The sequence below is a fragment of the Monodelphis domestica genome, chromosome 4 (genome assembly GCF_027887165.1).
Source record: "Monodelphis domestica isolate mMonDom1 chromosome 4, mMonDom1.pri, whole genome shotgun sequence".
NCBI classification, from domain to species: domain Eukaryota; kingdom Metazoa; phylum Chordata; class Mammalia; order Didelphimorphia; family Didelphidae; genus Monodelphis; species Monodelphis domestica.
The window spans coordinates 413,827,787-413,854,392 of record NC_077230.1 but is presented as its reverse complement, the minus strand read 5'-3'; the positions used below and the strand labels follow the sequence as shown (position 1 = coordinate 413,854,392).

Sequence of the window (26,606 nt, the reverse complement as noted above, 5' to 3'; positions counted from 1 at the left end):
CTATCTCTAGGCCTGGCTCTCAATCCACTGAGCTACTTAGCTGCCCTCTCCATATACAATTTAACAATATGTTCTCTCCCCATTTCATAGGATTGTTGTGAGGGAAAGCCCTTAGGGAAACTCGAAACATTACCCAGATGTGAGTTACTGTGACTATTATTGCTTGTGCTTACATTTTATTCAATGTACCTTATTTCCTTTTCTTTGCCATTCATTTTGACAGCTACTTTAGCCTAGTATTATCAGGGCTTCCATTTTATCTTGGAGGTATTCATTTCCCAATCAATTTCCCAAGACTTCCAAGCTGACTATTGCATTTTCTTTCTAGTCCTGATGTGTTCTGTGAATATCATAAATCCACTATAGCAAGGTAACCCCGCTCTGGTGATCTGAGGAGCACCTTAAAAAACTGCCCCCAATGTAAAATGTCTCTCCCCTCCCACACACAGACACAAACATTAGCATGGTTAAAGGTGGTTACATTTTTTGTTGCTATTAAAAGAATCCCCTCAGAATAATAACAACAATGACAATAATTGACGTTTTTATAACACTTTACATTTTGCAAAGTGCTTTTAAAGCCTTATAACAAAGGAGAAGCTAGGTAGCTCAGTGATTGTAACAGGAAGTCCTGGGTTCAAATCTGACTTCTGACACTTCCCAGTGTGACCCTGGGCAAGTCACTGAATCCCATTGCCTAGCCTTTATTGCTCTTCTGCCTTGGAACTGGCACTCAATTAATTCTAAGACAGAAGATGAGGGTTCTAAAAAAAGTTTTATAACAACCCCATGGGATAAGTATTTAATTTTTAGTATCTCCATTTTATAGATGAGGAAACTGAGACACAAAAAAATTCAAGTATCTTTATCCATGGTCAAACACTAGTAAGTGTTGGAAGTGTGCCAGCCACATTTTCATTAGAAGTTTATTAAGCTTTATTAAGCACTTACCTGTAGGATCAAATAGCCCAGCCCCTGTGGCTGACATTTAAAGACTCTGACAAAGTGCTCCAGCCAATCCTTCTAGACCTCCAATCCCCTTCCATCCTCCTTTCTCTCACCTATGACTCCAAAAAGCTATAGCGTGTGTGGTGGCCACACCCCAGCAAAACCATCTTGGCAAATGGGATAAACCAGGTTGAGGATAAATGAGTTAGGGGAACATCTTCCCCAAGCGTGTGTCCGCTTCTTCCCCTTGGAGGAATGGGCATATGAGAACAATTTGTTTCAACAGCCTAGAAGGTGGCTGAAGTGGGCATCATGGAATATTTAGAGCCTGACCAGACATTGAAGATGCCAAAGTTATCCATCCACTGCCTTCTGGGCCACCCATCCATCCATTGGTCCCCTCAGACACTTACTGGCTGGGTGACTCTAAATTAGTCACTTAACCTCTGTTAGCCTTAATCCACTGAAGAAGGAAATGGCAAACTAGCTGAGTGATCCTGGGCAAGTCACTTCACCCTGCTTGCCTCAGTTTCTTCATCTGTAAAATGAGTTGAAAAAGGAAATGGCAAACCACTCCAGTATCTTTGCCAAGAAAACCCCATGGACAGTATGGTCCACAGAGTCACAAGGAGTTGGACTTGACTGAACAACAGACTTCTGGAAGTGACAAACCTCTGAGCAGGGAGTCAAAGAATGAGGAGAAGCTGTATCAGAATGGTGGCCATGTGAGTGGAGAGAAGGGGAGAGGTAGAGGGGGAAATGGCAAGGCATCAGACCTGAAGAGCAATGGGGGAGCAGGAGCCTGGGAAGATGGGAATGGCCAGGACAGTAAAAAGGGCAAATGTGGGGGAGAGGGAGGGAACAGACCCTGAGGCACTTCTTAAAGCATTTAGCATAGAGCCTAGAACATAATAGGAGCTTAATAAATGTTTATTGCTTTGACTGCTGATCTATCCTGGGGAATAGAATCTGTACCAGGTTTTCCCTCTTCCTAGTCTACTACTCTAACCATTCTGCCATGCTGCCTCATTATCCCTACTTCTACCCCCCCCCCCCACTACAGGGTTCCCTATTTCTGTTGAGAACTCTGTTGTACTTAAGAGTCACACAGGCTCATGACTTCAGTTTTCTCCTTAACCCTTTCCTGATCTCAGAGCACCACCACCATCACCTCATCCAAGCAGTTGCCAAGTCTGATCTACAGCTCTGGGCATCCCTCTTCTCTCCTCCTCACTCACACACATTGTCCCCATTCACATTCAGGAGCTCCTCATCACTTTGTGCCTACACCATCACAACGACCCCTAAAATGAGTCTTGCTTTCCAGCTCTCCAGACAGCTATTCTGAGGTCCAGCCCAGGGCTAGGAACCCATGATTCCCTTAGTCCAAGAGATGTGCCAACAGTTACTAGGATGACAGTTTTAGTACTGCAGTTCCGTGAGTTTCTGAGTGACATGTTTTGTCACAGAAATCTAGAAGCTGTAGAGATTGAGGCATCTTGGGGGCATTCTGTCTACTTGTTTTGATTTATAAGGGATTGCATAAACTTTCTCTCTTAAAGGGGCCATTGCATGAAGAAGAAAACAATTTTAAAGGACCCTCTTTCTGCCTTACAAGGCAGCTATCCTTGTGAATCTTTCTATCCTTCCTTCCTTCCTTCCTTCCTTCCTTCCTTCCTTCCTTCCTTCCTTCCTTCCTTCCTTCCTTCCTTCCTTCCTTCCTTCCTTCCTTCCTTCCTTCCTTCCTTCCTTCCTTCCTTCCTTCCTTCCTTCCTTCCTTCCTTCCTTCCTTCCTTCTTTCCTTCTTCCCTTCCTCCCTTCCTTCCTTCCTCCCTCCCTCCATCCCTTTCTCTCCTTCCTTCCTTCCTTATTTCCTTCCTTCTTTACTTCCTCCCTTCCTTCCTTCCTCCCTCCCTTCCTTATTTCCTTCCTTCATTCCTTCCTCCCTTCTTTCCTTCCTTCCTTCCTTCCTTCCTTCCTTCCTTCCTTCCTTCCTTCCTTCCTTCCTTCCTTCCTTCCTTCCTTCCTTCCTTCCTTCCTTCCTTCCTTCCTTCCTTCCTTCCTTCCTTCCTTCCTTCCTTCCTCTCTTCCTTCCTTCCTTCCTTCCTTCTTCCTTCCTTCCTTCCTCCCTTCCTTCTTTCCTCCCTTCCTTCTTTCCTTCTTCCCTTCCTCCCTTCCTTCCTTCCTCCCTCCCTCCATCCCTTTCTCTCCTTCCTTCCTTCCTTATTTCCTTCCTTCTTTACTTCCTCCCTTCCTTCCTTCCTCCCTCCCTTCCTTATTTCCTTCCTTCATTCCTTCCTCCCTTCTTTCCTTCCTTCCTTCCTTCCTTCCTTCCTTCCTTCCTTCCTTCCTTCCTTCCTTCCTTCCTTCCTTCCTTCCTTCCTTCCTTCCTTCCTTCCTTCCTTCCTTCCTTCCTCTCTTCCTTCCTTCCTTCCTTCTTCCTTCCTTCCTTCCTCCCTTCCTTCTTTCCTCCCTTCCTTCTTTCCTTCTTCCCTTCCTCCCTTCCTTCCTTCCTCCCTCCCTCCATCCCTTTCTCTCCTTCCTTCCTTCCTTCCTTCCTTATTTCCTTCCTTCTTTACTTCCTCCCTTCCTTCCTTCCTCCCTCCCTTCCTTATTTCCTTCCTTCATTCCTTCCTCCCTTCTTTCCTTCCTTCCTTCCTTCCTTCCTTCCTTCCTTCCTTCCTTCCTTCCTTCCTTCCTTCCTTCCTTCCTTCCTTCCTTCCTTCCTTCCTTCCTCTCTTCCTTCCTTCCTTCCTTCTTCCTTCCTTCCTTCCTTCCTTCCTCCCTTCCTTCTTTCCTCCCTTCCTTCTTTCCTTCTTCCCTTCCTCCCTTCCTTCCTTCCTCCCTCCCTCCATCCCTTTCTCTCCTTCCTTCCTTCCTTCCTTCCTTCCTTCCTTATTTCCTTCCTTCTTTACTTCCTCCCTTCCTTCCTTCCTCCCTCCCTTCCTTATTTCCTTCCTTCATTCCTTCCTCCCTTCTTTCCTTCCTTCCTCCCTTCCTTCCTCCCTTCTTTCCTTCCTTCCTTCCTTCCTTCCTTCCTTCCTTCCTTCCTTCCTTCCTTCCTTCCTTCCTCTCTTCCTTCCTTCCTTCCTTCCTTCCTTCCTTCCTTCCTTCCTTCCTTCCTTCCTTCCTTCCTTCCTTCCTTCCTTCCTTCCTTCTTTCCTTTCCTCCTTCCCTTATTTCCTCTCTCCCTTCATCTCATGACTCCATTATAATTCCTTCTCTCCTCACACTACTCTCTCCCATTCACATATACCTTTTCCCCCCACCCCTCCCTTTTCTTCTCCTCTCCTTGCCTTTCCTTTCCTTTCTCCTTTTCCTTTCCTTTCTCTTCCTCCCTTCTATTTTCCCTCCCACTCCTATCCTTATTTCTTTCCCTCCTTCATCTCTCCCTCCCTTCCATTCTCTTTCCAACTTTGTTTTTCCTATTTTCTTTTTCTTACTTCTCCTCTCCTTATACCATAGGTCTCTTGGTCTCCTCCATTCTCCCACACCAGCCCTGCTTTAAGACCCTGGTGCTGCCCTGCAGGTTTAAAAGAGGCTATAATTCTCTGACCCATACCATTCTCAGAAATTCAGCAAATGGGGTATATTTAAGTCACTGTGTTAGTTCATGCACACCCTCAGCCTAACTGCAGAAATTGGCCATCTCCAGCCTATTGTTTACTCTTTATGTAACTCTGGACTTGTCATCTAACCTCAGGACCTGAATTTCCTCATATTCTAAGATGTAGGGATTGGCCTACATTGCTTTAAAGTCTGACCTCAGACTCTTCCTAGCTGTGTGACCCTGGGGAAGTCACCGAACCCCCGATGCCCAGCCCTTATTGCTCTTCTGTCTTGGAACCAATGCACAGTATTTATTCTAAAATGGAAGGTGAAGGTTTAAAAAAAATGCCAGCTGGAAATCCCATTATCCTGGTGGTAGAAGGAAAAGTAAACCCCAAACCAGAATGCAAGGGAAGAAATGGATACATGGAAGGGAGAAGTCCAGAAAAGAGTTGTGAAAAAGGTTGAGAGGGCCTTCATGTTATCTAAATTGGGCCATGAAGCACAAGAGGCAGTGGGAAGATGTGAGAATGCAAGGATATGGTTCATTTCTTGCACACACAAGGTGTGAGCAGGAACAGAGAGAGGATGGCAAAGGACAGGTTGAAAATCAGCCAGAGAGAGGAGTCCAACTTTCCCATAAGGGAGACTATAAGCAGGAAATAGTAATAAAAGCTAATATTTATATGGCACCTTCTATGAGCCAGGCTCTGTGCTACCTGGGAGGTAGGTGCTATTGTTAACCCCATTTTACAGCTGAGAAAACTGAGGCAGACAGATTAAATGACTTGCCCAAGGTGTGTTTGAGGGTCTAAGGCAGAATTTAAACTCAGTTCCCAGCACTCTATCCACTGAGCCACCTAGTGATTGGGACTAGAAAGTAGCTTTTGGAGGATTTTGAATGCCAGTAATTGAGAGCTTTATTTGAAGGGTCACTGAAAGTTTTTATTGGGTGTGCTCTGGACTATCCAAGTGTGGTGGGAAATGGGGGCAGAGATGTGGAATTAGACAGGGTAGAAATAAGGAGGCAAGAGGAACCATTGGGATGATGGCATGGCAGGGCAGGGAGTGGATCTGAAGGACTTCAGCCAGGGAAAATGGAGATGTGCCAGCAGGCAGGAAGAGGATCGATGGACTTCCTGTGAGATCTTCCAATTAATCCCCAATTAATGGGACTTAGTGATTAATTGGAAAGGGAGGGTGAGGTGAGGAGGGAGGAAGAAGAGTCCTTTGTGTAGTAGAAAGAACTTTGAAGCCAAAGGACCTAGATTAAATTCCTGCCATGTCCTTCTAGCATCAGATCTCATCTGATGTCACATATTGTGTTGGGTCTGTTCTAGTGGAAACCCTTTGTCTAGTCTAGGTAAATTGGACTAGAATGTGGTTAGGGGCTTTTCCAACTCTCAGTTCCTCTAGAGACCACTAGGTGGCGCAATGGATAGGGTGGTGGGTTCAAATACAGCCTCAGCTGCTTCTAGCTTGACCCTGAGGAAGTTACTTAACCTCTCTCTGCCTGCCTCAACTTCCTCACTTAAAAAATGGGGACTACAAATAGCAGGATCTTTGTGAGGATCAAATGAGATAATATTTCTAAAGTACTCAGCACAGTGCCTGGTACATAGTAGGCACTTAATATCTGATAATTTCCTTCCTTTGCAATTAGTTCCAGTGCCTTCCTTCTGTTCATTCACTTTTATTTATCCTTTTATATAACTTTGTATATATTTACTTGAATGTTTTATCTCCCCCCATTAGATTATAAACTCCTTGAGGGCAAGAACTATCTTTTGCCCTCCCCCCCCCTTTTTTTTAAATCCCCAGGATTTAGCATAGTGCCTGGCATATGGGTTATTGTTGTTGTTTTTTTAATTGATTAGTTGCATCCAACTCTTCCTGACCTCATATGGGGTTTTCTTGCCAAAGAAACTGGAATGGTTTGCCATTTCCTTCTCCAGCTCATTTGACCAATGAGGAAACTGAGGCAGATAGGGTGACCTGACTTGCCCAGGGTCATACAATTACCAGTATTTTAAGCTGGATTTGAACTCAGGAAGATGAGTTCCTGAGTTCATGCTGGGTATTCTATTTACTGTGTCACCTGGTTACCCCTACTTACCTTCCATCTCCTCTAGTTTCTTTCCATCTTTTCTATGTCTTTATCTACCCATTTATATAAATGTCTTCTCTCTCTCCCCCCCACCCCCCATAGAATGCAATCTTAGAGAGTAGGGACTAATTTTGTTTTTCTTTGTATTCCAGGCACTTAGCCCAATGTAAGAAGCAGCTAAGAGCATAGAGCACTAGGTCTGGAATCAGGAAGATCTGAGTTCAATTCTAGTTTCAGACCCTTACTAGCTGAGTGATCCTGGGCAAGTCACTTCACCCTGATTGCCTCAGTTTCTTCATCTGTAAAATGAGTTGAAAAAGGAAATGGCCAACCACTCCAGTATCTTTGCCAAGAAAACCCCAAATGAGGTTATTAAGCATCAGATATAATTGAAATGACTCAACAACAACAACATCAAAAGCCCAGTGTAAAAGCAGAATCTAAGCTTGTTGATTGACTGATTGTCCTGGGCTGAAGGAACTCAGGTTGAGAAGCCTGATGTAACAAGAAGAAGAAGAAGAAGGAGAAGGAGAAGGAGAAGGAGAAGGAGAAGGAGAAGGAGAAGGAGAAGGAGAAGGAGAAGGAGAAGGAGAAGGAGAAGGAGAAGGAGAAGGAGAAGGAGAAGGAGAAGGAGAAGGAGAAGGAGAAGAAGAAGAAGAAAAAGCCCTGTATCAGGAGTCAGGGAAACTGAGGGCTAATGGAACTAACTGGGTTAAAATCCTGCCTCTCCCTTAATCCCTGTGTGACTGTGGCCAAATTGGTTAGCTTCTCTGGGCCTCAATTTCCACATCTGTAAAATGGAAACGCTTATACCTAAAGGCTTACATAAAAGAGCTGTTATGACATTCAAATGAGTTAATAGATGTAAAGGCTTTAAAGTAAGTGTCCACCTCCCTGGGCCTCAGTTTCCCCATCTGTAAAAAGAGAGGCTTGGCCTCCATGACCTCCTAACTCTCCCCAAGTAACCCTGGATCCTAGGGTTCTAAGAGCGGTCCTTCTCTCTATACCTGCACAGACAAGTCAGCACCTGGAGATCCTTCCGAGACGAGTCAAGCTGAAGGCCACCTGTGCTTGCCGGGTCCACGACTCCAGTCAAAGAAAGGACAGTTATGCAGAGGCCCCCGCCCGCGAAGCCAGCGGAGGAGCCCTGAGCGGCGGCGCGAGACACTTACCTGGCCCACGCTAGCAAGTTGCCCCGCGGCCTCAGTTTGTTGTAGGCGGAACCATGGCAACGGAAAGCTTCACTAGCTACAGCAGGAGGCGGGGGCGGGGGTGGGGAGAGGGGGAGAGTGGGAGAGAAGAGATCCGAGTCTTCCCCTTTCTAGGCAAATGGCACATTCCATCCAGAGTCCCGGGTCCCGCGGGGAGAGTCTCTACATTGCTGGGGATGAGGCAGGGGGCGAGAGGGGAGGGGCTGTTGGGGTCCGAGGCAAGGCTACAGCTCCCACTCGCTGTCCAAAGGGCTCCAGTGACTTCAGCGTTATGTGGCCTTGACGACTCGGTGTCCTGCGTGACATCGAGGTATCTGGTTGTGACGTAGTCGATGCCTCCGGGTGAAGTTCATGGGCGCCTTCCAGACCAACTACATGAAGCCCTTCTTTTCCGAGAGGAGGGAGCTGGGGCTCGGAGAGAGGTTAAGGAAGAATATTAGCTTCCATTCCCTCTTTGGACTTGAATCTCCACATAGGCTTGGGGTTGGATAAACGTTTGTTGCTTAAATGAGTAACAATGTAGTTAGCTTCGGTTTCCTCATCTCCAAATGAGGATAATAATAATAACATGGAGTGGGAGGATCAAAAGAGGTAACACGTGAAATCTGTGCAAACCTGGAAGCACTTTATATACACATATCTATCACCTATCTATCAATCTAGCTGTCTACCTATGCATCTATTCATCTATCTATCCATCCATCTCCCTATCTATTCATCTATCCATCTATTCATTGATCCATTTGTCCATCCATTCATCCACTCTTTAATCTATCCATCCATCCATCCATCCATCCATCCATCCATCTCCCTATCTATTCATCTATCCATCCATCTATTCATTGATCCATTTATCCATCCATCCATCCATTCATCCACCCATTAATCTATCCATCCATCCATCCATCCACCCATTTATCTATTCATTTGTCTATCTATCTCTCTATCTATCTGTCTATCTATCTATCTACCTATGCAACCTGTTGTTATATATAGATATATACACATATATAGTGCTTTAAAGTTTATATATAGCACTTTACATGTATTATCTCATTTGATCTTCACAACAATTCTGCAATATAGATTTTACAGGTGAGGAAATAAGATGTTATGTTACATGACTTGTCCAAAGTCATACAGCTAGTAATAATGGCAAGGATCATGCAACTAAGTATCAGGGGGGATCTGAAATCAGATCTTATTGACTCCAGCTCAGTGCTTTGTCCATTATATCACACTGTTTCTGAGAATCCCTTCCTTCCCCATCTGACACAGTCGTAATTACCTAACTTCATCTATGTCATCATCTCTGTCACCATTATCTGGAACCCAAAGGGCTTTCTCTGTCTTTTGTCTCATTTGATCCTCCCAACCACCCCATGAGGGATATCACACAGGCATCATTTTAACCATTTTCGAGGTGAGGAAACTGGAGTTTAGGGAACTCTCCTCTCTTTGACCCCACCACCCTTACAGTTCCCTTGAATGTCTTGTCTTTTCCCATTAGGATGTAAACTTCTGGAAGGCTTGAACTAACATTTTTGGGTTTTTATTTCTTTTGACACTTAGTACAGTGTCTGTAATGCTGTCTATCTATCCATCTATCCATCTGTCTGTCTATCTATCTATCTATCTATCTATCTATCTATCTATCTATCTATCACATTATCTATCTAGCTGTCTGTCTATCTGTCTATTCATCCATCCATCTATCTATCTATCTATCCATCCATCCATCAATCCATCTATCTATATCTATCTATCTATCTATCTATCTATCTATCTATCTATCTATCTATCTATCTATCTATCTATCTGTCCGTCTGTACCTCTGTCTGTGTCTATCTATCTATCTATCTATCTATCTGTCCGTCTGTACCTCTGTCTGTGTCTATCTATCTATCTATCTATCTATCTATCACATTATCTATCTAGCTGGCTGTCTATCTGTCTATTCATCCATCTATCTATCCATCCATCCATCCATCCATCCATCCATCTATCCATCCATCTATCTATCTGTCTATCTATCTATCTATCTATCTATCTATCTATCTATCTATCTATCTATCTGTCTGTCTGTCTGTCTGTCTGTCTGTCTGTCTATCTATCTATCCAGACTTCCATAGATATTGGGGAAGTTCTGAAACCAAGTTATTTACTGAATGCTTAAATTGATTCTTCAGATTAATGTACATCTGTTTGCAGGAGGGAGCAGTGTTAGTCTCTGACCATGTGATTCCCCTTTTTCCCAGAGCAATTGATGAAATCACGAAAGGGGGGCAGATCTACACTAATGCCCTGTTTATTCCTTTATAAAACATGAAGATGTTTCCCTGATAGAATTGGAAGGGTGGAGGGGCAGCTAGATGGCACATGGGTTAGAATGCCAGGCCTAGAGTTAGGAGAACCTGGATTCAAGTTTGATCTCAGACACTTTCTAGTCTTGTGACTCTGGGCAAGCAACTTAACTCCAATTATCTAACCCTTCCAGAACTGATACTTGTATCTATTCAGAGACAAAAGGTTTTTGACAGATGAGAAAACCAAGGCAAACAAATTTAAGTGACTTGCCCAGGGTCACACAATTAGCATGTGTCTGAGGAGTGATTTGAACTGGGGTCTTCTTGACTCCAGGCCTGGCACTTTATCCATTGTACCACCTAAGTGCCCTGATATTTCCTTCTCCAGCTCATATTACAGATAGGAAACTGAGGCAAACAGGGTTGTAACTTGCCCAGAGACATCCAGCTAGTAAGTGTCTGAGACCAAACTTGACTTGAGAACATGAGTCTTCTTGTGCCACCAATAGGAACTTCATTATCCAAGGTTATGTCAGCCTTGATATTCACACCTCCTCAGTACCCTCTGCTCCTGGAACCGCTCTGTTTGGAGGGCAGAGAGAGGGAGGTTTTTCCCTAAGCCTCCACTTAAGGGAGGTGATCAGGCCAGCCATTTCTTTCTTGTTCCCTCCCTCCATCCCACCCAGTGTCTCTCTGTCTCTGTCTCTGTCTCTGTCTTTGTCTCTCACTGTCTCTGTGTGTCTGTCTCTGTCTCTGTCATATTTATAACCCCCAGTGTTCAGCAGTGTCTGGCATAGTGGATGTTTAATAAATGTTTACTAACACCTACTATGCACAAGGCATACATAGTCTGTCTGTCTATTTGAATGAATTCTCCAGAGCAACTAAAATGAGTTCCTTCCTTCCCAACCTTCCTTAAAGCTGTCATTTCCCTGCTGTGGGTACCCCCTGCAGTAAGACAAATCACACTCCCTCTTTGCTTCCTTTCCATGAGTGACTTTCATCCATGCTTTGCCCCAAATCTTCAGTGCAGGAGCTTATTAGAGAAGTAAGCTCTTGTGGAGAAATTCTTATACAATTAATCAAATGTAACTAGAATAGAATGCTGACATGGAGAAAGGCTTTCAGGTTTGCAAGAGCTGGGGAGTGGATACCAAGCCAGCTTTGAAGCCAGGGGGACCTGAGTTCCAGTCCTGCCACTAACACAAACTGACTGTGTATCCCTGGATAAGTCACTTAACCTCTTAATGTTTCAGAGCAAGTGCTGATTTGCATTTAGGAGTTTCTTCACCCAGGGATTCTTTCCCCCAGTGAAACCATGGGCTTGGATCCCCAAAATAGGGTTTCCGAAGCCTTTTAAAGGCATTATCTCATTTGATTAGCCAGGTTCCTTCTTGAAACTTTCTATTAATTTGATCTCTGCGGTGAAAAGCCAATTATGGAAAATTGAGCATCCTGGACCAGGAATTCAATTCAGCAAGTATTTACGCAGTACCAGCTTTGTGCAAGTGCTGGGGACACAAAGGCAGAAATTTAAATGGTTCACATTCTACCGGGGAGAAACTATATGTGTGTGTGTGTGTGTACATGTATATTTTATTTTCATAATTTATGAGTTATTTGTATATAGGTGTGTATCTATCTATAATTTATAAATTATGTGTGTATACATGTGTGTATCTTTCTCTCTTTTTCTCTCTCTCTTCTCCTTCTTCCCTCCCTCTCTCCCTCCCTCCCTCTCTTCCTCTCTCCCTCTTCCTCTCTGAAGCTAGATTTGGAATCAAGTCTTCCTGATCCAAGCCCTGGTGCTCTACCTATTGCATCACCCAGGTGCCCAGAAGAATGTTTTTGTCCACTTGTGTCCAACTCTCCATGACTCTTTTGGGGGTTTTCTTTACAAAAGATACTGGAATAGTTTGCCATTTCCTTCTCTGGTCCCTTTTACAAATAAGGAAATTGAGGCAAACAAGGTTAAGTGATGTGCCAAGGCTCACACAGCTAGTAAATCTAAAGATAAATTTAAATTCAGGTCTTCTTGACTCCAGACCTGGCATTCTATCCACCTAGACTCAAATCTGACTTCAGATGCTTCTTGGCTGTGTGATCCTGGGCCAGTCACTTAGCCACAATTGCCTAGTCCTTACCACTCTTCTCCTGGAATCGATACTAAGGCAGAAGGTAAGGATTTTTTTTTAAAAAACAAAGGACAAATTGGAAATAATTGAGAGAAAGGGAGAGGGAGAGGGAGAGGGAGAGGGAGAGGGAGAGAGAGAGAGAGAGAGAGAGAGAGAGAGAGAGAGAGAGAGAGAGAGAGAGAGAGAGAGAGAGAGAGAGAGAGTGAGAGAGAGAAAGTGAGAAAGAGAGAGAGAGAGAGAGAAAGTGAGAGAGAAAGAGAGAGAGAGAGAGAGAGAGAGAGAGAGAGAGAGAGAGAGAGAGAGCAAGTATAGAGACTATATTAACAGAACAAAGGACCTGAGTGAGTACAATGGAGAGAGAGTTGACCACATTTGGGAACTGATTGGTTGTGGCAGGTGAGTTGGTCAGGAATGATTCTGAAATTACAGACCTGCACGACACTAGAACGATGATGGTGCCCTTCACAGAAAAAGGAAGGAAAACTGGCATAAAGAGATGAAGATATTCTTTCTTCAGAACTCTGGAGTGGCATAAGCCGGGCCCCTAGATCCAAGCTATTAGGGAGGCTCAGTCCAGCCCAATAACTTTCCCTTGCTGAGTGCTGAAATCTCAGGCAGCCAGTTTGCAAGGTGGTTTCCATTTTTTCCATCCTGTCAATTGAAATGAATGCTTCTTTGAAGTGGAATGCTTTTCCTTCCTTGATGGACAGCCCTTTTGTTAATGAATGTTAAATCATGTTTAACATTTGCTGGTATATAAAAGAATTCAAATTGTCTCTCTAAAAACAGAAAAACCAGACGTGAAAATTCAGACCTCCACCGTGTTAAACAAGAACGATTAAGCACAGCGCTTTGTTTAACTGTGCAGGGAACGAGCAAGCCATTTTCTGGGAGGCAAACCTGCTGGGTTAGTTCTCAGGAATCCTTAGAAACCTCCAGCAGAACTAACTATATTGCAGTGATGACGCCGGAGGAAGTAACAATGGTAGAAGGCAGCTGGGCTCAAGTGAATGGCAAAGGGCACCCTGATCTCAGAGCCGGAGCCCGGACACCCACTTGATCTCTTGGGGGAGGATGCCACAAGCTAGTGAAACGCACATGTGCTGTCAGTTGGGTTGGTTGTGTTTTGCCATAGGGCTTTTTTGCAAGGGAGGATGCTGCAATGGGGCGGCATATTGGCAGAGCCAATCCAATCGGAATTTGTTCAGTACCTACTATGTGCTGAGCATAGTACTAGGCAGTGGGGACACAGGCAGGAATAAAAGACTCCAGCAACTTATATTCGAATCTATGGGGAAGCATCATGGATACAGATGAGCAAAATCAAAATGTCTAAAAAGGGACTGCAAAGTCTTTAGTGGAGAATGCTAATAACTGAAGGGCTCATTCATGGCTATCGTTCAGGAAGTAAAACTCCCCTTGAAGGGAACTAGGGATTCTAAGAAGTAAAAGGGTAAGGAGGGAGAGCATTCCAAGCAGAGGGAACAGCTGCCTCTGGCTAAGCCCTGACTGATTATGGAGTGCTGGAGATAAATGGGGTGGGGAATTGCATCCTGAACCTTCTGTATTATCTCCCTGGACATCTTGCTTTAGAGAAGGCTATATTTAAATGGCCCTCCTCCAGCCCCTAGTCCCTAGCTCACTGGAACAGGATGGATTTCATCTAATAGATAGTTGCTAAGGGTTAATGATTGCATTCTGCCTATATTTCCTTCTCCTCTGTCAGTCCCCTTCCTAATTGGTGCATCTGCTGAGGAACCCAATAAGACGGCCCAGTGCTTAGTGGAGGGATGGGTGTCACATTTAGCTAATACAATTTCCTTTCTGTGGCCCAGCCAAGGGCTCACCCTGTGGTGCTGGCCTCATGACTCACCACCACCTTTCCTGATGAGGCACGGGCTCTCTGTGGCTGATGCTGGAAATCCGGGCCAGATTGCCTCTCCAGGGTGGGTGGCAGCAGGTGTTTGTCCCCCTTCTCTCTCCCATTCCTTCCTTGCCCAGCCTCCTCATCCCAGTTCCTGCTGGGCACACAGCAAAGTGATTATCCCCAAGAAATCCTATTTCAATACATATACGAATGTACATTTGCAATACACCTCAAAGGAATCACAGGAAGTATCTCGTTTTCCCCAAATGTCACTGCTAATTCAGCTGCCCACAAGAGTGTTGAGTCAGGGAGTACCAGGGGCTTCTCTGCCTTCCACGGCCAAATATTTGTGTCTCCTGCCTGACTCCATATGGTGAGATCCTAACACCTCATTGCACTCGGCAGAGAAGGAAACGAATTGTTAGTTACAGTCAAGGGCACCTCCTGAAGGGAGAAGTCTGAGGATGTGGGCTTTAGAGAAAGCTGTTCATTGTTAAAGGAGCAATTGAGCAAAGCTTGGGGGAAAATGCCCTAGAAAAATGAAAGAGAAACATCTCAGGCAGAGGAATGATTTGTAAGGGGTGGGAAAGAATCTTCTCTGCCTTGCAGAGTGCCTAGATGGAGCACTGACATGGAGGGGTGGAGGGAGGGAGAGCAATTGGCTGTCAAGAGGAAATGCTCATTGGGCAGCTGGGCAGCTCAGTGGCTCAGCCAGGCCTAGAGATGGGAGGTCCTGGGTTCAAATATGACCCCAGACACTTCCCAGCTGTGTGACCCTGGGCAAGTCACTTAACCCCAGTTGTCTAGCCCTTACCACTCTTCTGCCTTGGAGCCAATACACAGTATTGATTCCAAGATGGAAAGTGAGGGTTAAAAAAAAAGAAGAAGAAATGCTCAGGGTAAAGGCAAAAGGGGCCCCTCCTTCAGCAATAGCCTTCTGGGCTTGTTCTTTGTCTGGGTAAGATTTCCTCAAGGCTGGGTGTAGAGAGCTGGGCTCTTCTGGCCAGCCTGTGGCTATCCCTGGAACTTAAGCAAGCTGGAGAGTAAGCTCTTCATTTACCTTTGAGGAAGAGGGAGAGAGGAGAAGGGAAGGGAAGGGAAGCGAACAAGCATTTGTTAACTGCACCGTGCTTTGCAAAGAGTACCTCATTTGATCCTCACAACCATGCTGGAAGATAGGTGCTATTATTCACTATTCCCCTCCTCATTTTTTAATTGAGGAAACTGAGGCAGACAGAGGTTAAGTGACTTGCTCAGGGTTGTACAACTAGTAAGTTTTTGAGGCTGGATTTGAAATCAGATCTTCCTCACTCCAGGCTCAGTGCTATATTCTCTTTAACACCAGTAGGTTTTACCTTGTGACCAAAAAAAAAAAAAAGAGCAGTCCTAGTGTGAAGAATGACTGGATATTCTGTCTTATGGACTGGAATCAGGGAAGATTTAAATTAAATAAGACTCTTGGAAAAAAAAAGCTTTTGCTTTTGGGGTAGCTGGATAGCCCAGGGGATTGAGAGTCAGGCCTGGAGATGCTAGGTCCTAGTTTCAAATCTGGCCTCAGACACTTCCTAGCTATGTGACCTTAGGCAAGTCACTTGACCCCCATTGCCTAGCCCTTACCACTCTTCTGCCTTGGAACCAATACACAGTATTCCAAGACAGAAGGTGAGAGTTTAAAAATAAAACAAAACCTTTACTTTCCATCTTAGAATTAATACTGTATATTGGAAGAGTCCTAAGGGTTATGCAAAGGGGATTAAGTGACTTGCCCAGGGTCACACAGCTAGGGAGTAGAGTCTAGATTTGAACCCAGGACCTTCCATCTCTAGGTCTAGCTCTGATTCCACTGAGCCCCCTAAATAAAGGGATTACTGATAGGATAGAGCCTGGACTTGTACTTTTATTGATATGGGGAACTTCCAGATGAAAAAATTCCTATAGATGTACATGCAATTTATTAGCAAAGCTCTCTAGAGCACACTAAGGTTACGTGCGATTACTATTGTGCTATTATTATATTACAGCCAGTATGGGTTAGAGGTAGGACTTGAGCCCTCCCCGATCCTGAGACCAGCATTCTCTCTGGCACACCGCCATGCCTCTCCTTGCTACCATGAAGAACTTTTCAGCTCTTTACATTTTAGAATTTCAGAGGTCATCTAATCCAAGCCCCTCATTGTACAGAAGCTAGAAGGGTTTGGACGTCCCCAAAGCTGAAATGAGAGCCCCTGGGCTCTTGCCTTTTCCAGTCCAGCCCTCCCAAGATCACCAAAGGGAGAAGCAATAATTCAGAACTTCCAGTCTGGGACTCTTCCAGAGAGACTGTCGAGCTTTTAGAGAGGCGATTGGCTCAGAAAGTAAAGGGGAGACTCCATGGAGGGGCAGAGGAACTCTTCATTATTCCACATCAAGGGAAGTGTCAGCTGAGCTACATCTTTACTCTTCTCTGGGCTCCATTCCTGACTCTCTCATGATGCCCACAGCATCCTTTGCACTCAGGAAACAAACCCTGCCTCTGTAGTCCCCTCCTCTGGACAGCTACTCTCTCTCTTTGGTCCCTTCCTCCCAGAACCTCCATCTTAAAGAAAGTGCCCAGGGCAGCCATGTTTTCATCCTTTTTCCAGACTCCATTCATAATTAGCTGACTTTCTGCATGGCTCCACCTGGGTACTTCCCCCCCCCTGCCACGTGTCCCAACTTTTCAGCTTTCTTTTACATGTTCTTGCCTTCCCACTTTAGAATAAAGATCCCTTGAAGGAACAGATTGTTTTTGCTTCTCCTTGTGCATATTTGTACTCCCAACTATTAGCACCATGCCTGGCACATGGTAAATGCTCACCAAAGACTTCTTCATGGAACTTTGACATTCTGCAGATTTTCACAGTGCCTCCTTGTTCGAAGAGATGGCATCCCATATTTAGATGCTAAGTTTGGCACCTGGTCCAATACAATGTCCAAAGAAACCATCCTCTTCGTCTCAAGGTGACTTGTAGAAAGCAGAGATGTGGGTCACAGAATCCTAGTTGGAAGGGGCCTACATCATCTGCAATGAGTGGGCATTTAGAGACATCCAGGTAGTTCAGTGGATAGAGAGCCCGGCCTAGAGATGAGAGGTCCTGGGTTCAAATCTAGCCTCAGATGCTTCCTAGCTATGAGACCCTGGACAAGTCACTTAACTCCATTGCCTAGCCCATACTGCTCTTCTGCCTTGGAACTAATACTTAGTATTGTTTCAACAAGGGAAGGTAAAGGGTTTTTTTTTTTAATAAACCCTTACCTTCCATCTTGGAGTCAATACTGTGTATTGGCTCCAAGGCAGAAGAGTGGTAAGGGCTAGACAACTGGGGTTAAGCGACTTGCCCAGGGTCACACAGCTGGGAAGTATCTGAATCCAGATTTGAACCCAGGACCTCCCATCTCTAGGCCTGACTCTCAATCCACTGAGCTACCCACTAAAGGTTTTTTTTTTTTTAAAGAAAAAGGTGGAATTATGATAGAGTGGATGAAGGGAAGTAACATGTAACAAGACTGGAGAGGTAGGTTGGAGGCAAGTTTATTGTTGTTCAGTTGAACCAGAGCTATTCCTGTGGTTTCTTGTCAAGAACACCAAAATGGCTTTGCCATTTCTTGCTCCAGTGGACCCAGTGAATCCTTTTGTCAGGTAATCAGAGGTTAAGTGACTTGCTCAGGGTCACACAATTAGGAAGAATCTGAGGCTAGATTTGAACTCAGGTCTTTCTGACTCCAGGTCCAGGGCATCAAACACTGAGCCACAGCTGCCTGGCGGCAAGTTATGAAGGACGTTAAGTGACAGAGGAAGGTATATTTATTTAATAAAGAAGGTTTTCACAGACTTATCAGAGGTAACAGGAAGACACTGAAGTTGACTGATTGGTAGAAGTGGGGAAGCTATGACATGGTCAAATTTTTGCTTTGGTAGCTGTATGAAGGATTGGATTGGAGGAGGGAGAGACTGGTGACAGAGAGGTCAGGAAGCTGTTGAAGGTTCAGGTAAGAGGGCCTGAAATAAGACAGTGGCTGTGTGAGTAGAGAGAAGGGAATGAATTTAGAGATGTAGGGGAGGTGGACAGGCCAGGACTCGGGAAATGTTCTGATATGATGAGTGGGTGTCTGTGAGGAGTCAAAGATGATGTCAAGGCTGAAAGCTGGATGACTAAAAGGACACTTGGCAGTAATAGGAACACTGGGAAAAGGGAAGGGTTGGGAAGTGCCTTGTTTGGGGCATATTAATGGAGTTTGAATTACCTACAAAACATCCAATTTGAAATGTCCAACAGGAAGTTGGGGCCTTGGGACTGGAGTTCAGGAAAGACTAGGGTTGGCACCCACATCTTTGCTTAGATGATAATTAGCCTGCCAAATTAATTTAAACTGCACAGAGAAGATAATTAACTACTAAATTAATTTACCCCAATCTTATGTCTTCCTTCAGTTTTTTATTTTTGTATAAAACCCTTAACCTTCTCTGCCAGGTCCAAAGCAAAAGAGTGGTAAGGGTTAGGCAACTGGGGTTAAATGACTTGCCCAGAGTCACACAGTTAGGAAGTGTCTAAAGCCAGATTTAAACCCAGGATTTGCAGTCTCTAGGTCCTGTTCTCTATCCACTGAACCACTCAGCTGCCCCTCTTTTTCCAATTTTATTTTGATCATTTTCATAGGAAATAAACTCACTTTCTTTGTCTAGAGGAGCCCAGAAGCTTCTTCTTGGGAGACCCTGGCAGAGGACTTTGGCGAAAGGGTTGGTCGGACAGTGGAAAGGATTGGATTTGGAGTCAGAAAACCTGAGTGGGAATCCTAGGGCTGCCACTTTCTACCTGAAGGATATTGAGCAAAACAATTAATCTCTCTGGGGCTCAATTTCCTCACCTGTGAAATGGTGCAGGATTTGAATTCGCTGCCCTCTAAGGTCCCTTCCAGCTTTAGAGGGTGTAGCCCACAGCCCACTGGCCTTTCCTTGGCTGTCACTTTCAAAGGGCTTAAAAAGAAATGAAATTGAGGAACTTTCGTTCCTGGGCTTCATTGGGGCTGGGGGTGTGAGGTAGTTGCTGTTTTAATCAAATCTCATGTTTCAGCCTCTTTACCTCTGATTGATTATATAAGGCTCTGCAGATTGGTGATGCTGAGACTGTTGCTTCTTGGTTTCCAAGAGACTCATCCATCACCACAGCCCGAGGGTGTGAAGATATATACAGTATTGGGGCCACATTCGCTCTCTTTCTCTTTCTGACCCCCCGTTTGCAGACAGGCTTCTCGCGGGAAATAGCCCAAATAGAAAAGGCATCCCCTAATAGTCCTGCTCTGCTCCATCGAAAGGGAAGCCTCTAGCATGGGGGTGGGGCTGGGGGGAAGCAGCGAGGACTTGTGTCTCTGCCCAGGAACACGAGCGTCGAGAATGCTCGGCTGCTCTAAGTTTAAACCAGGAGAGCAGCCTCCAGCCTCTACGCTGCCGCTTATTCTGGGCGCCTGCCTGGTGCTCAGCTCCCAGGCAACTAGAGGCTAACGCACCTGCCCGGGCGGGCGCCTCAGGAAGGCTCTGCTGCTCGGTAGCTTCTTGTCACTGAAAGTGAAGGAGGCCAGTTCCTCCCCTCCCCTCCTTCCGCCCTGCAGCCAAAGCTGAAGCGAGGGATTCTCCAATTCCCCCCACCCCCCTTCTCCAGTACGGACACAGCCCTCCCCGCGTCCAGGTGAGCTCAGTCTTCAGCGAGCCCCGCTGCCCAGGGCCCCCAAGCCTGCACCGGGACGTCGGCCCCACGTGCGAGGCGAAGAAAGGACGTGGAAAGGGGAAGGAGAGAAAGGAGTTGGGTCCGAAACCAGGTGAGTCCGAACTTGCTAGGGGAGCCAGCCCCGAGGCCACTTATGGGCTTGAAAGAATCCTGGAAGGAGCTCAGAACCGTGTCCTCCCTGGGGCGGGGATGGGGCAAGGAGTTGAGCCTTTCACACTTTGGTTCCGTTGGCTCGGACCAGATCCCCAGCCCGCCCAGGAAAAGGAGTCTCGGGACCGCTAACTGGGGGCTGAGAGCTAAGAAGGACGGCGGGGGCTGGGCGGGGCAGGGCTGGTTGCGCCCTTGCCCTTGGAGCCAAGGAGACAGGCACGTGGGGCAGCGCGAGGCGGGCAAGGGGGCGGGTCGGCAGGCCCCGTCTCCCCTCCTCTCTTTCCCTCCCTCCTAACTGCCGCTTTCCGCCCCCAGAGCTCACTTTGCTCGCAGTCATGGGCTCGGCTCACCTGCCGCCTCCGAGCGTGCCGCCCCTGCTCACAGCCGCCTAACTTCGGCAGCCAGCGAGATGGAGGCGCTCGCCTGGCTCCTGCCCCCGCTCGTCCTGCTGTGCGCCCAGCAGCACAGATGCACCAGGTAAGCGCGCCAGGTGCGGACTCTGTCCCTCTCCCTCTCTGACTGCGGATGCGGGTGCGGATTGGGGGACCCTGGCGCCTTCCAAAGCTCGGAGTGAAGACCAGAGCTGGGGCGAGGAGGGGGAGTAGGTCAGGGCTCTTCAACGTGCTCCCCTTGGTTCCTTCGCCTTGGGGCTGTGTGGGAAGGCGCCTCCAAAAGACCAGACCCGAGTCGTCCAACCTGTCCCCCGGCCCCAGTGCAGAGATCCTTCCGAGGGGATGGGGACGTTGTCTTTCCCTATTTTCCCCACCCTTCCCACCCCCGACGGCCTTAGCAGCCTGGATCCCTGGCTTGACCCTGATAGGTCCGCTTAGGTGCGGAGGGTGCCCTGGAGCTCTAGACCGGGGCTGCGCTCCGAGAGAGGCAGCAGCACCTCCATCCAGGAGCCTGAGGAAAAGTCTACCGACATCCTCCCTTCAGGGTGCTGTCCACGACTCTCGGTTCTGAACCAGGGTTTGCCGAGACTGCCTGGGCGACAGCTGGGAAAAGATGTAGGGGGGCGGCCTTGTTTCTCTATAACAAGCTCATACTTCCAAAGGCCCACGTCTCCTCCCTTGCTTCTGGGTTGGCTTAACCGTGGGAGCCCGAGCCTGGGAACTTTCCAGCGTTCACATCCCTTAGAAACTTCTGGGCTCCCTGACCCCATCCACGAGAAAGCAGAGCCGGGAAGAAGATTCCCTGTCCACTAAGGGCAGAACTAAAATAAACGAGCTTCCTTGCGGCCAAGAGGATCTGGGTTAGAAGCATGGCAGAATTTTCTCTCCCCTGTAAGGCTGTGCTAGGCTGAAGTGATGGAGAGGCTGGGAGGAATCCCCCTTTCCAGAATCCTTTAAAAAGAGGGTGATCGCTGGACTGCTCAGGAGAAGAGGAAATCATGGAGAAGTGACTTCTTAGGTGCCCCCTTTAGCAAGAAAAGGCATCTATGGTGGAACTGGGATAAGCGACTTTTCTGGTGTGGGTTTCTGTGGCAGGATGAGAGCAGCACCTGGGGAGTGCTAGGAAGCCCCTTGTCTAGCTTTAGGACTGATTTGTGGGAGACCCAGAGGAAGAGAGGACAGCAGGGACCGCTCAAGTGGCAGCTTCCTGCCTCAGCACTATTTTTGATTCCTGAGGCTGGTTAATTGGGCATCGTGCTTTCCTGGCAGATCTTTTCTTGAAGCATGAGAATAGCCTGGCCTGTACTCTGAAATCCTGGGCCCCTCCACTGAGTCACCTCACCTCCCAGCCAAACCACTGGACACAATGACCAAGACCATATATCTTTTAAAGTTCAAATTTAAGAAACATTTTCTGAATACTGACTACTGTGGGAATAAGATGTTGATGAGAAAGGGATCAGAGAGGGACAGCGAGGCAGGGTTGGGGGACTTATAAAATAGGTGAGAAATGCCAGGTCAAAAAAAAAATATGGATCATTCTACACTTTCTTCCTTTTTTTAAACCCTTACCTTCGGTCTTGGAATCAATACAGTGTATTGGTTCCAAGGCAGAAGAGCAGCAAGGGCTAGGCAATGGGGGTTAAGTGACTTGCCCAGGATCACACAACTAGGAAGTGTCTGAGTCCAGATTTGAACCCAGGACCTCAAATCTCTAGGAGTCTTTAGGGCTGGCTTTTGATCCCCACTTTCACTTTCATGATGGTCAATTCCTTTCTCTTGAAAGTAGATCTGATAGGGTACATTTTAGAAAGTTAAAAAAATCCAAAGTGACTAAAAAAGATAATTCTGTGCCTGTGTGTGGTCACAGCCAGTGTGAGAGAGACAGAGACTGAAGAAAGAGGGAAACACAGAGCTATAGAGGCAGAGAGCAAGAAAAGAGAGGCAGACACAGGCAGATGGAAAGACAGCATGGGGCAATAGAAAGAATAAAGGACCAGGGGCCAGGGGTCTTGGGCATCTAGCTGTGTGACCTTGGGTAGGTCACTTCTCTCTGAATCTCAGTTTCACATCTATAAAATGAAGAGGTGGATTACATTTGCTCTGAGGTCCCTTTTATCACTGAACATCTAAAATAAGAGCAAATGGTGTCACTGTTGATTATTTAAAAGCTATTGCTTAGAGCAGGGAAGAGGTTCTAAACTCTGGAGAGTCAGAAAGGTATTATTGTACATGGAGCACTGAATGTGGCAGCAGGAAGACTTGTGTTTAGATTCAACATTGGACATTTATTAAGCCCCTCCTTTCTTTGCCAGTCCCTTAATTGCCAGGAGCCTCAGTTTCCTCATCTGTACAGTGGGAATATGACACCAACCTCCTAGGGTTGTTATGAGGATTAAATGAAATAATATTCATAAAGAGCTTTATAAACCTTAAAGTTCTGTGGAAATGTGAGCTATTACTATTACTATCCTTCTTCTGCTGCTGCAGACCTAAAGGTAGATAATTTCCATACAGTTACATGCTCCCCATGCCTCCAGAATCTTTTCTGTAAAGAGCTTGCTGCATTTTTACCCACACCAATTAACCTTTCTTTCCTGCCTCTCTCCCTCCTATCCTCATCATCTCAATTTAACAGAAAGGAGCAGAGAATAGGGGCTCAGCCATAATTGTATGTATTGAGAGCCTAGGAGACTGCTACCAGGGTGTCTGAGAAAGAAAAGTGAAAGGCCCCGCCCTAGGCATGTGGGAGAAGGTTCTAGCATCCCTTACTCCTATTCCTATTAATAGGAGTCATGCTGGTATCATCCCTAAGCCGAGGGGCTCCTGACTGTACAACTCACTTCTGAATTAGCATCTCGCTCCCCGATTAAAAATCAGAACATTCTTTCTTTAGTTGGAAAGCCATAGTTTTAAAACAATCCTAGTCAAAGCATATATAATTAGTTCCCAGGGACAGTAGAGACAGGGCTCAAGCTTCTGCTCTGAGTTTTAGAATTCATGTCAATTCAACTCAATTTCATGTGCATTTAATGAGCCTCTCCTATGTGCTGGTATCATGCTTAATGGGATCACTGAGTGGGTAGCATAGGAGCTGAGACCTCTCTGTTGCTCAGAGGTGTTCCTTCATTGTCCAAGGAAGGAAGGGCATTTATTATTGAACACCTACTATGTGCCAGACACGGTGCCAAGTGCTTTACAAATGTCTCATTTGAACCTCACAGTAGCCTAGGAAGTAATTGCTGTTATTAGCATCACTCTACAGATGAGGAAGTTGAGGAAAAGGGAGGTTAAGTAAATCACTCAGAGTCAGAGCTGACTGAGGCTGGATTTGAACTCAGGTCTTCTTGCCTCTAGACCAGTGCTCTATTTACTATGCCAGCAAACTGCTTCTAGTGTTAATAAATGACCATTTATTATGGCTTGCTGTATACCAGACACTGTGTTAGGTACTGGGGATTTGGAAACAAAAAGTGTCAGTCTCTGTTCTCAAGGAATTTATATTCTAGGATATGTGTGTGTGGAAGAAGGATATATATGCAGATAAGTAAATATATAATGTTGTTGTCCACTTATTTCAGTCATGTTCAACTCTTTGTTCCCTTACTTAGGGTTTTCTTGGCAAAGATACTGGAGTGGTTTGCCATTTCCTTCTCCAGCTCATTTTATAGATAAGGAAACTGAGGTAGAGAGAGTAAAGTGATTTGCCTGGGGTCGCTTGTCTAACTCTTTGTGTCCCCATTGGGGGTTTTCTTGGCAAAGATACTGGAGTGGTTTGCCACTTCCTTCTCCAGCTCATTTTATAGATAAGGAAACTGAGGTAGAGAGAGTAAAGTGATTTGCCTGGGGTCGCTTGTCTAACTCTTTGTGTCCCCATTGGGGGTTTTCTTGGCAAAGATACTGGAGTGGTTTGCCACTTCCTTCTCCAGCTCATTTTACAGATAAGGAAACTGAGGTAGAGAGAGTAAAGTGATTTGCCTGGGGTCGCTTGTCTAACTCTTTGTGTCCCCATTGGGGGTTTTCTTGGCAAAGATACTGGAGTGGTTTGCCACTTCCTTCTCCAGCTCATTTTACAGATAAGGAAATGGAGAAAAATAGAATGAAGTGACTTGCCCTGGATTCCATAGCTAGTAAGAGTGAGGCCAGATTTAAGCTCAGAAGATGTGTCTTTGTGACTCCAGGTCTGGCACTCTATTCACCATGCCACTTAGTTGCCCCCCAATACAAAATATATGCAAAGTAAATGAGAGGTCATTTGAGATAGTACTAGGGGGTATTGCACACAGTAGGACCTGCCTTCCAAAATACCCTCCTCCTGATTTCTGCCTTGGTTAAAGACTTCCTATTGCCTCTTATCTCAATTCTGCCCCTCTCAGCCTCAGGCTAGTGGAGGGAGGCATTTATTCAATGAGATCGGACTCTCATTACCCATAGTGCTTTCACTTGGTCCAAAATCTTGGCCCTACATTTATTCAATAAGCATCTATTGATTAAGTGTCTACTATATGTCAGATGAGAGGCAGTGTAGCATAGTGGATAGAAGGGAAAAGATGAGGGTTCGGTTCCTATTTTTGACATAGATCAGCTATGAGATCATGGGCTAATCACTTCATCTTTCAGAAAAACTTTCTAAAATTAGAAGTTACAAAGAAGTTGTTGATCTGTATTCCTCTCAAATGGAGGAAAGGAGTTTCCATGCAGATGGTTCAATATGTTGTTGAAGTCCAAGATTTAAGCAAAAAGAAAATATACCAAGGGGTAACCAGGTGACTCAGTGGATAGAGGGCAGACCTCAGTTTGGGAGGACCTTAGTTCAAATCTGGCCTCTGACACTTCCTACGTATGTGACCCTGGGCAAGTCATTTAAGCCCAATTGCCCAGCCCTTGTTATTCTTCTGTCTTAGAACTGGTTCTAAGGCAGAAAGTAAGAGACTGAAAAAAAGAAAAAGGAAAAAGAAAACATGCCAGATATTGGGCCAGATAAAAAATGAAGCAGTCATTGTCCTTGAGGAGCTTACAACTTTCTGGGGGAAGCACAAGTCTATTGATAAGTGTTGCAGGGGTCACCCATCACTCATAATCCTTATTTAAACCATCTAACAATCCATATGATAGGATTCCTGTGGTAGGGTAGTTCACACATAACAATGAATGTGGAGAAGAAAAGAAGGGACTAAAGGAGAGGAGAGGTGAGGAATCCAGGCACATCCTCTTTCATGTTTCCTAGAGAAAGAATACACTCTGAAGTCTGGTCTTCATTCATCTCACCAATGAAAACAGGGGAAATTGATGAAAGCAAATGATAAATCTCCTTGTTTTTATTCCTCTGCCCATCACCTTGGGTTAGCTAAGGACTTTTATGGCAGTGAGATATTCCTGCATTGGTAACTTCCTAGGCAAGAAATCATTATTGGCCACTATCCTGTTTCACACTAGGTGGTGAGTAGGTCTTTCTGCCTTTCCAGACTACACCGCTCCCCACTCTCTTCTGGTAAGGCTAGGAGCAAGCCCAAAGCAGGATCCTCAATCACTAATAAGTTTTGTATAACACTAGAATGAATAGTGACAAAATTAACACAGGGGAAAGGGGGAACAAATATGTGTATATGTGTGCATGTGTGTGTGTGTGTGTGTGTGTGTGTGTGTGTGTTGACTGGGTGCAACCAGCTACTGAAGGAATGGGGGCTTTCCTATAATTCCTTTTGATCACAGAGAAGAAGAGAATCCCAAACTCCAAAGGAAAAAGGCAATCCAGGGTAACTCCCTTGTCCTTGCTATGGGAGGAACAATTCATCTCTTTCAGCAACAAGGATCATCTCAGCCAATCTGATCCTCTAGGTTCACCCCTGTATCTCACCCCATTCTCAACTGCATCATTAGCCTCTTGTTTCAGAGTCTTTGGAGAGAGATGAGCAGGGAAGCATAAATCAGATGCTAAGTGCTTGACTGGAAAAGCAGATGTGGCCTCAAGATGGAGGCGATTCCTCCTCCCACTGTTAGGTCTTGGATTCCTCCTTCTATTGAGAATTTTAGTGAACTGTCCAGGGTACTGCTTTGTTCATGACTTCACTGGCCAAATGGGCTGCTCACCCTGGTTATTTGGGTGCCAGGTTGGATTCTGAATCAGGGTTATGTAAACAAATAAAAAATATACACAAAATCTATATCAAGAAATGTCATGCTTTCTGGAGGAGAGAGGA

At 45.7% G+C, this 26,606-nt stretch overlaps 2 protein-coding genes across 5 annotated transcripts in view; one reads left to right on the top strand and one right to left on the bottom strand.

The window, feature by feature from the left end:
- CFAP74 (cilia and flagella associated protein 74) overlaps positions 1-8,192 on the bottom strand; it is an 82,357-nt gene extending 74,165 nt beyond the window's left edge. Inside the window, exon 1 of one of the 4 annotated variants that reach the window (XM_056796002.1) lies at positions 7,777-8,192. The gene's annotated coding sequence lies outside the window, so the exon portion shown is untranslated. Of the gene's footprint in view, positions 1-7,611 lie in introns of all 4 variants that reach the window. The other 3 variants (XM_056796001.1, XM_056796004.1, XM_056796003.1) reach the window with 3 other exon arrangements.
- An 11,075-nt stretch (positions 8,193-19,267) lies between these two features.
- The window catches only part of GABRD (gamma-aminobutyric acid type A receptor subunit delta), a 42,349-nt gene continuing 35,010 nt past the window's right edge, over positions 19,268-26,606 (top strand). Inside the window, exons 1-2 of the mRNA XM_001373379.5 lie at positions 19,268-19,955; positions 20,330-20,491. Coding sequence (XP_001373416.4) covers positions 20,424-20,491 — 68 coding nt within the window. The 5' untranslated portion in view covers positions 19,268-19,955; positions 20,330-20,423. The remainder of the gene's footprint in view (positions 19,956-20,329; positions 20,492-26,606) is intronic.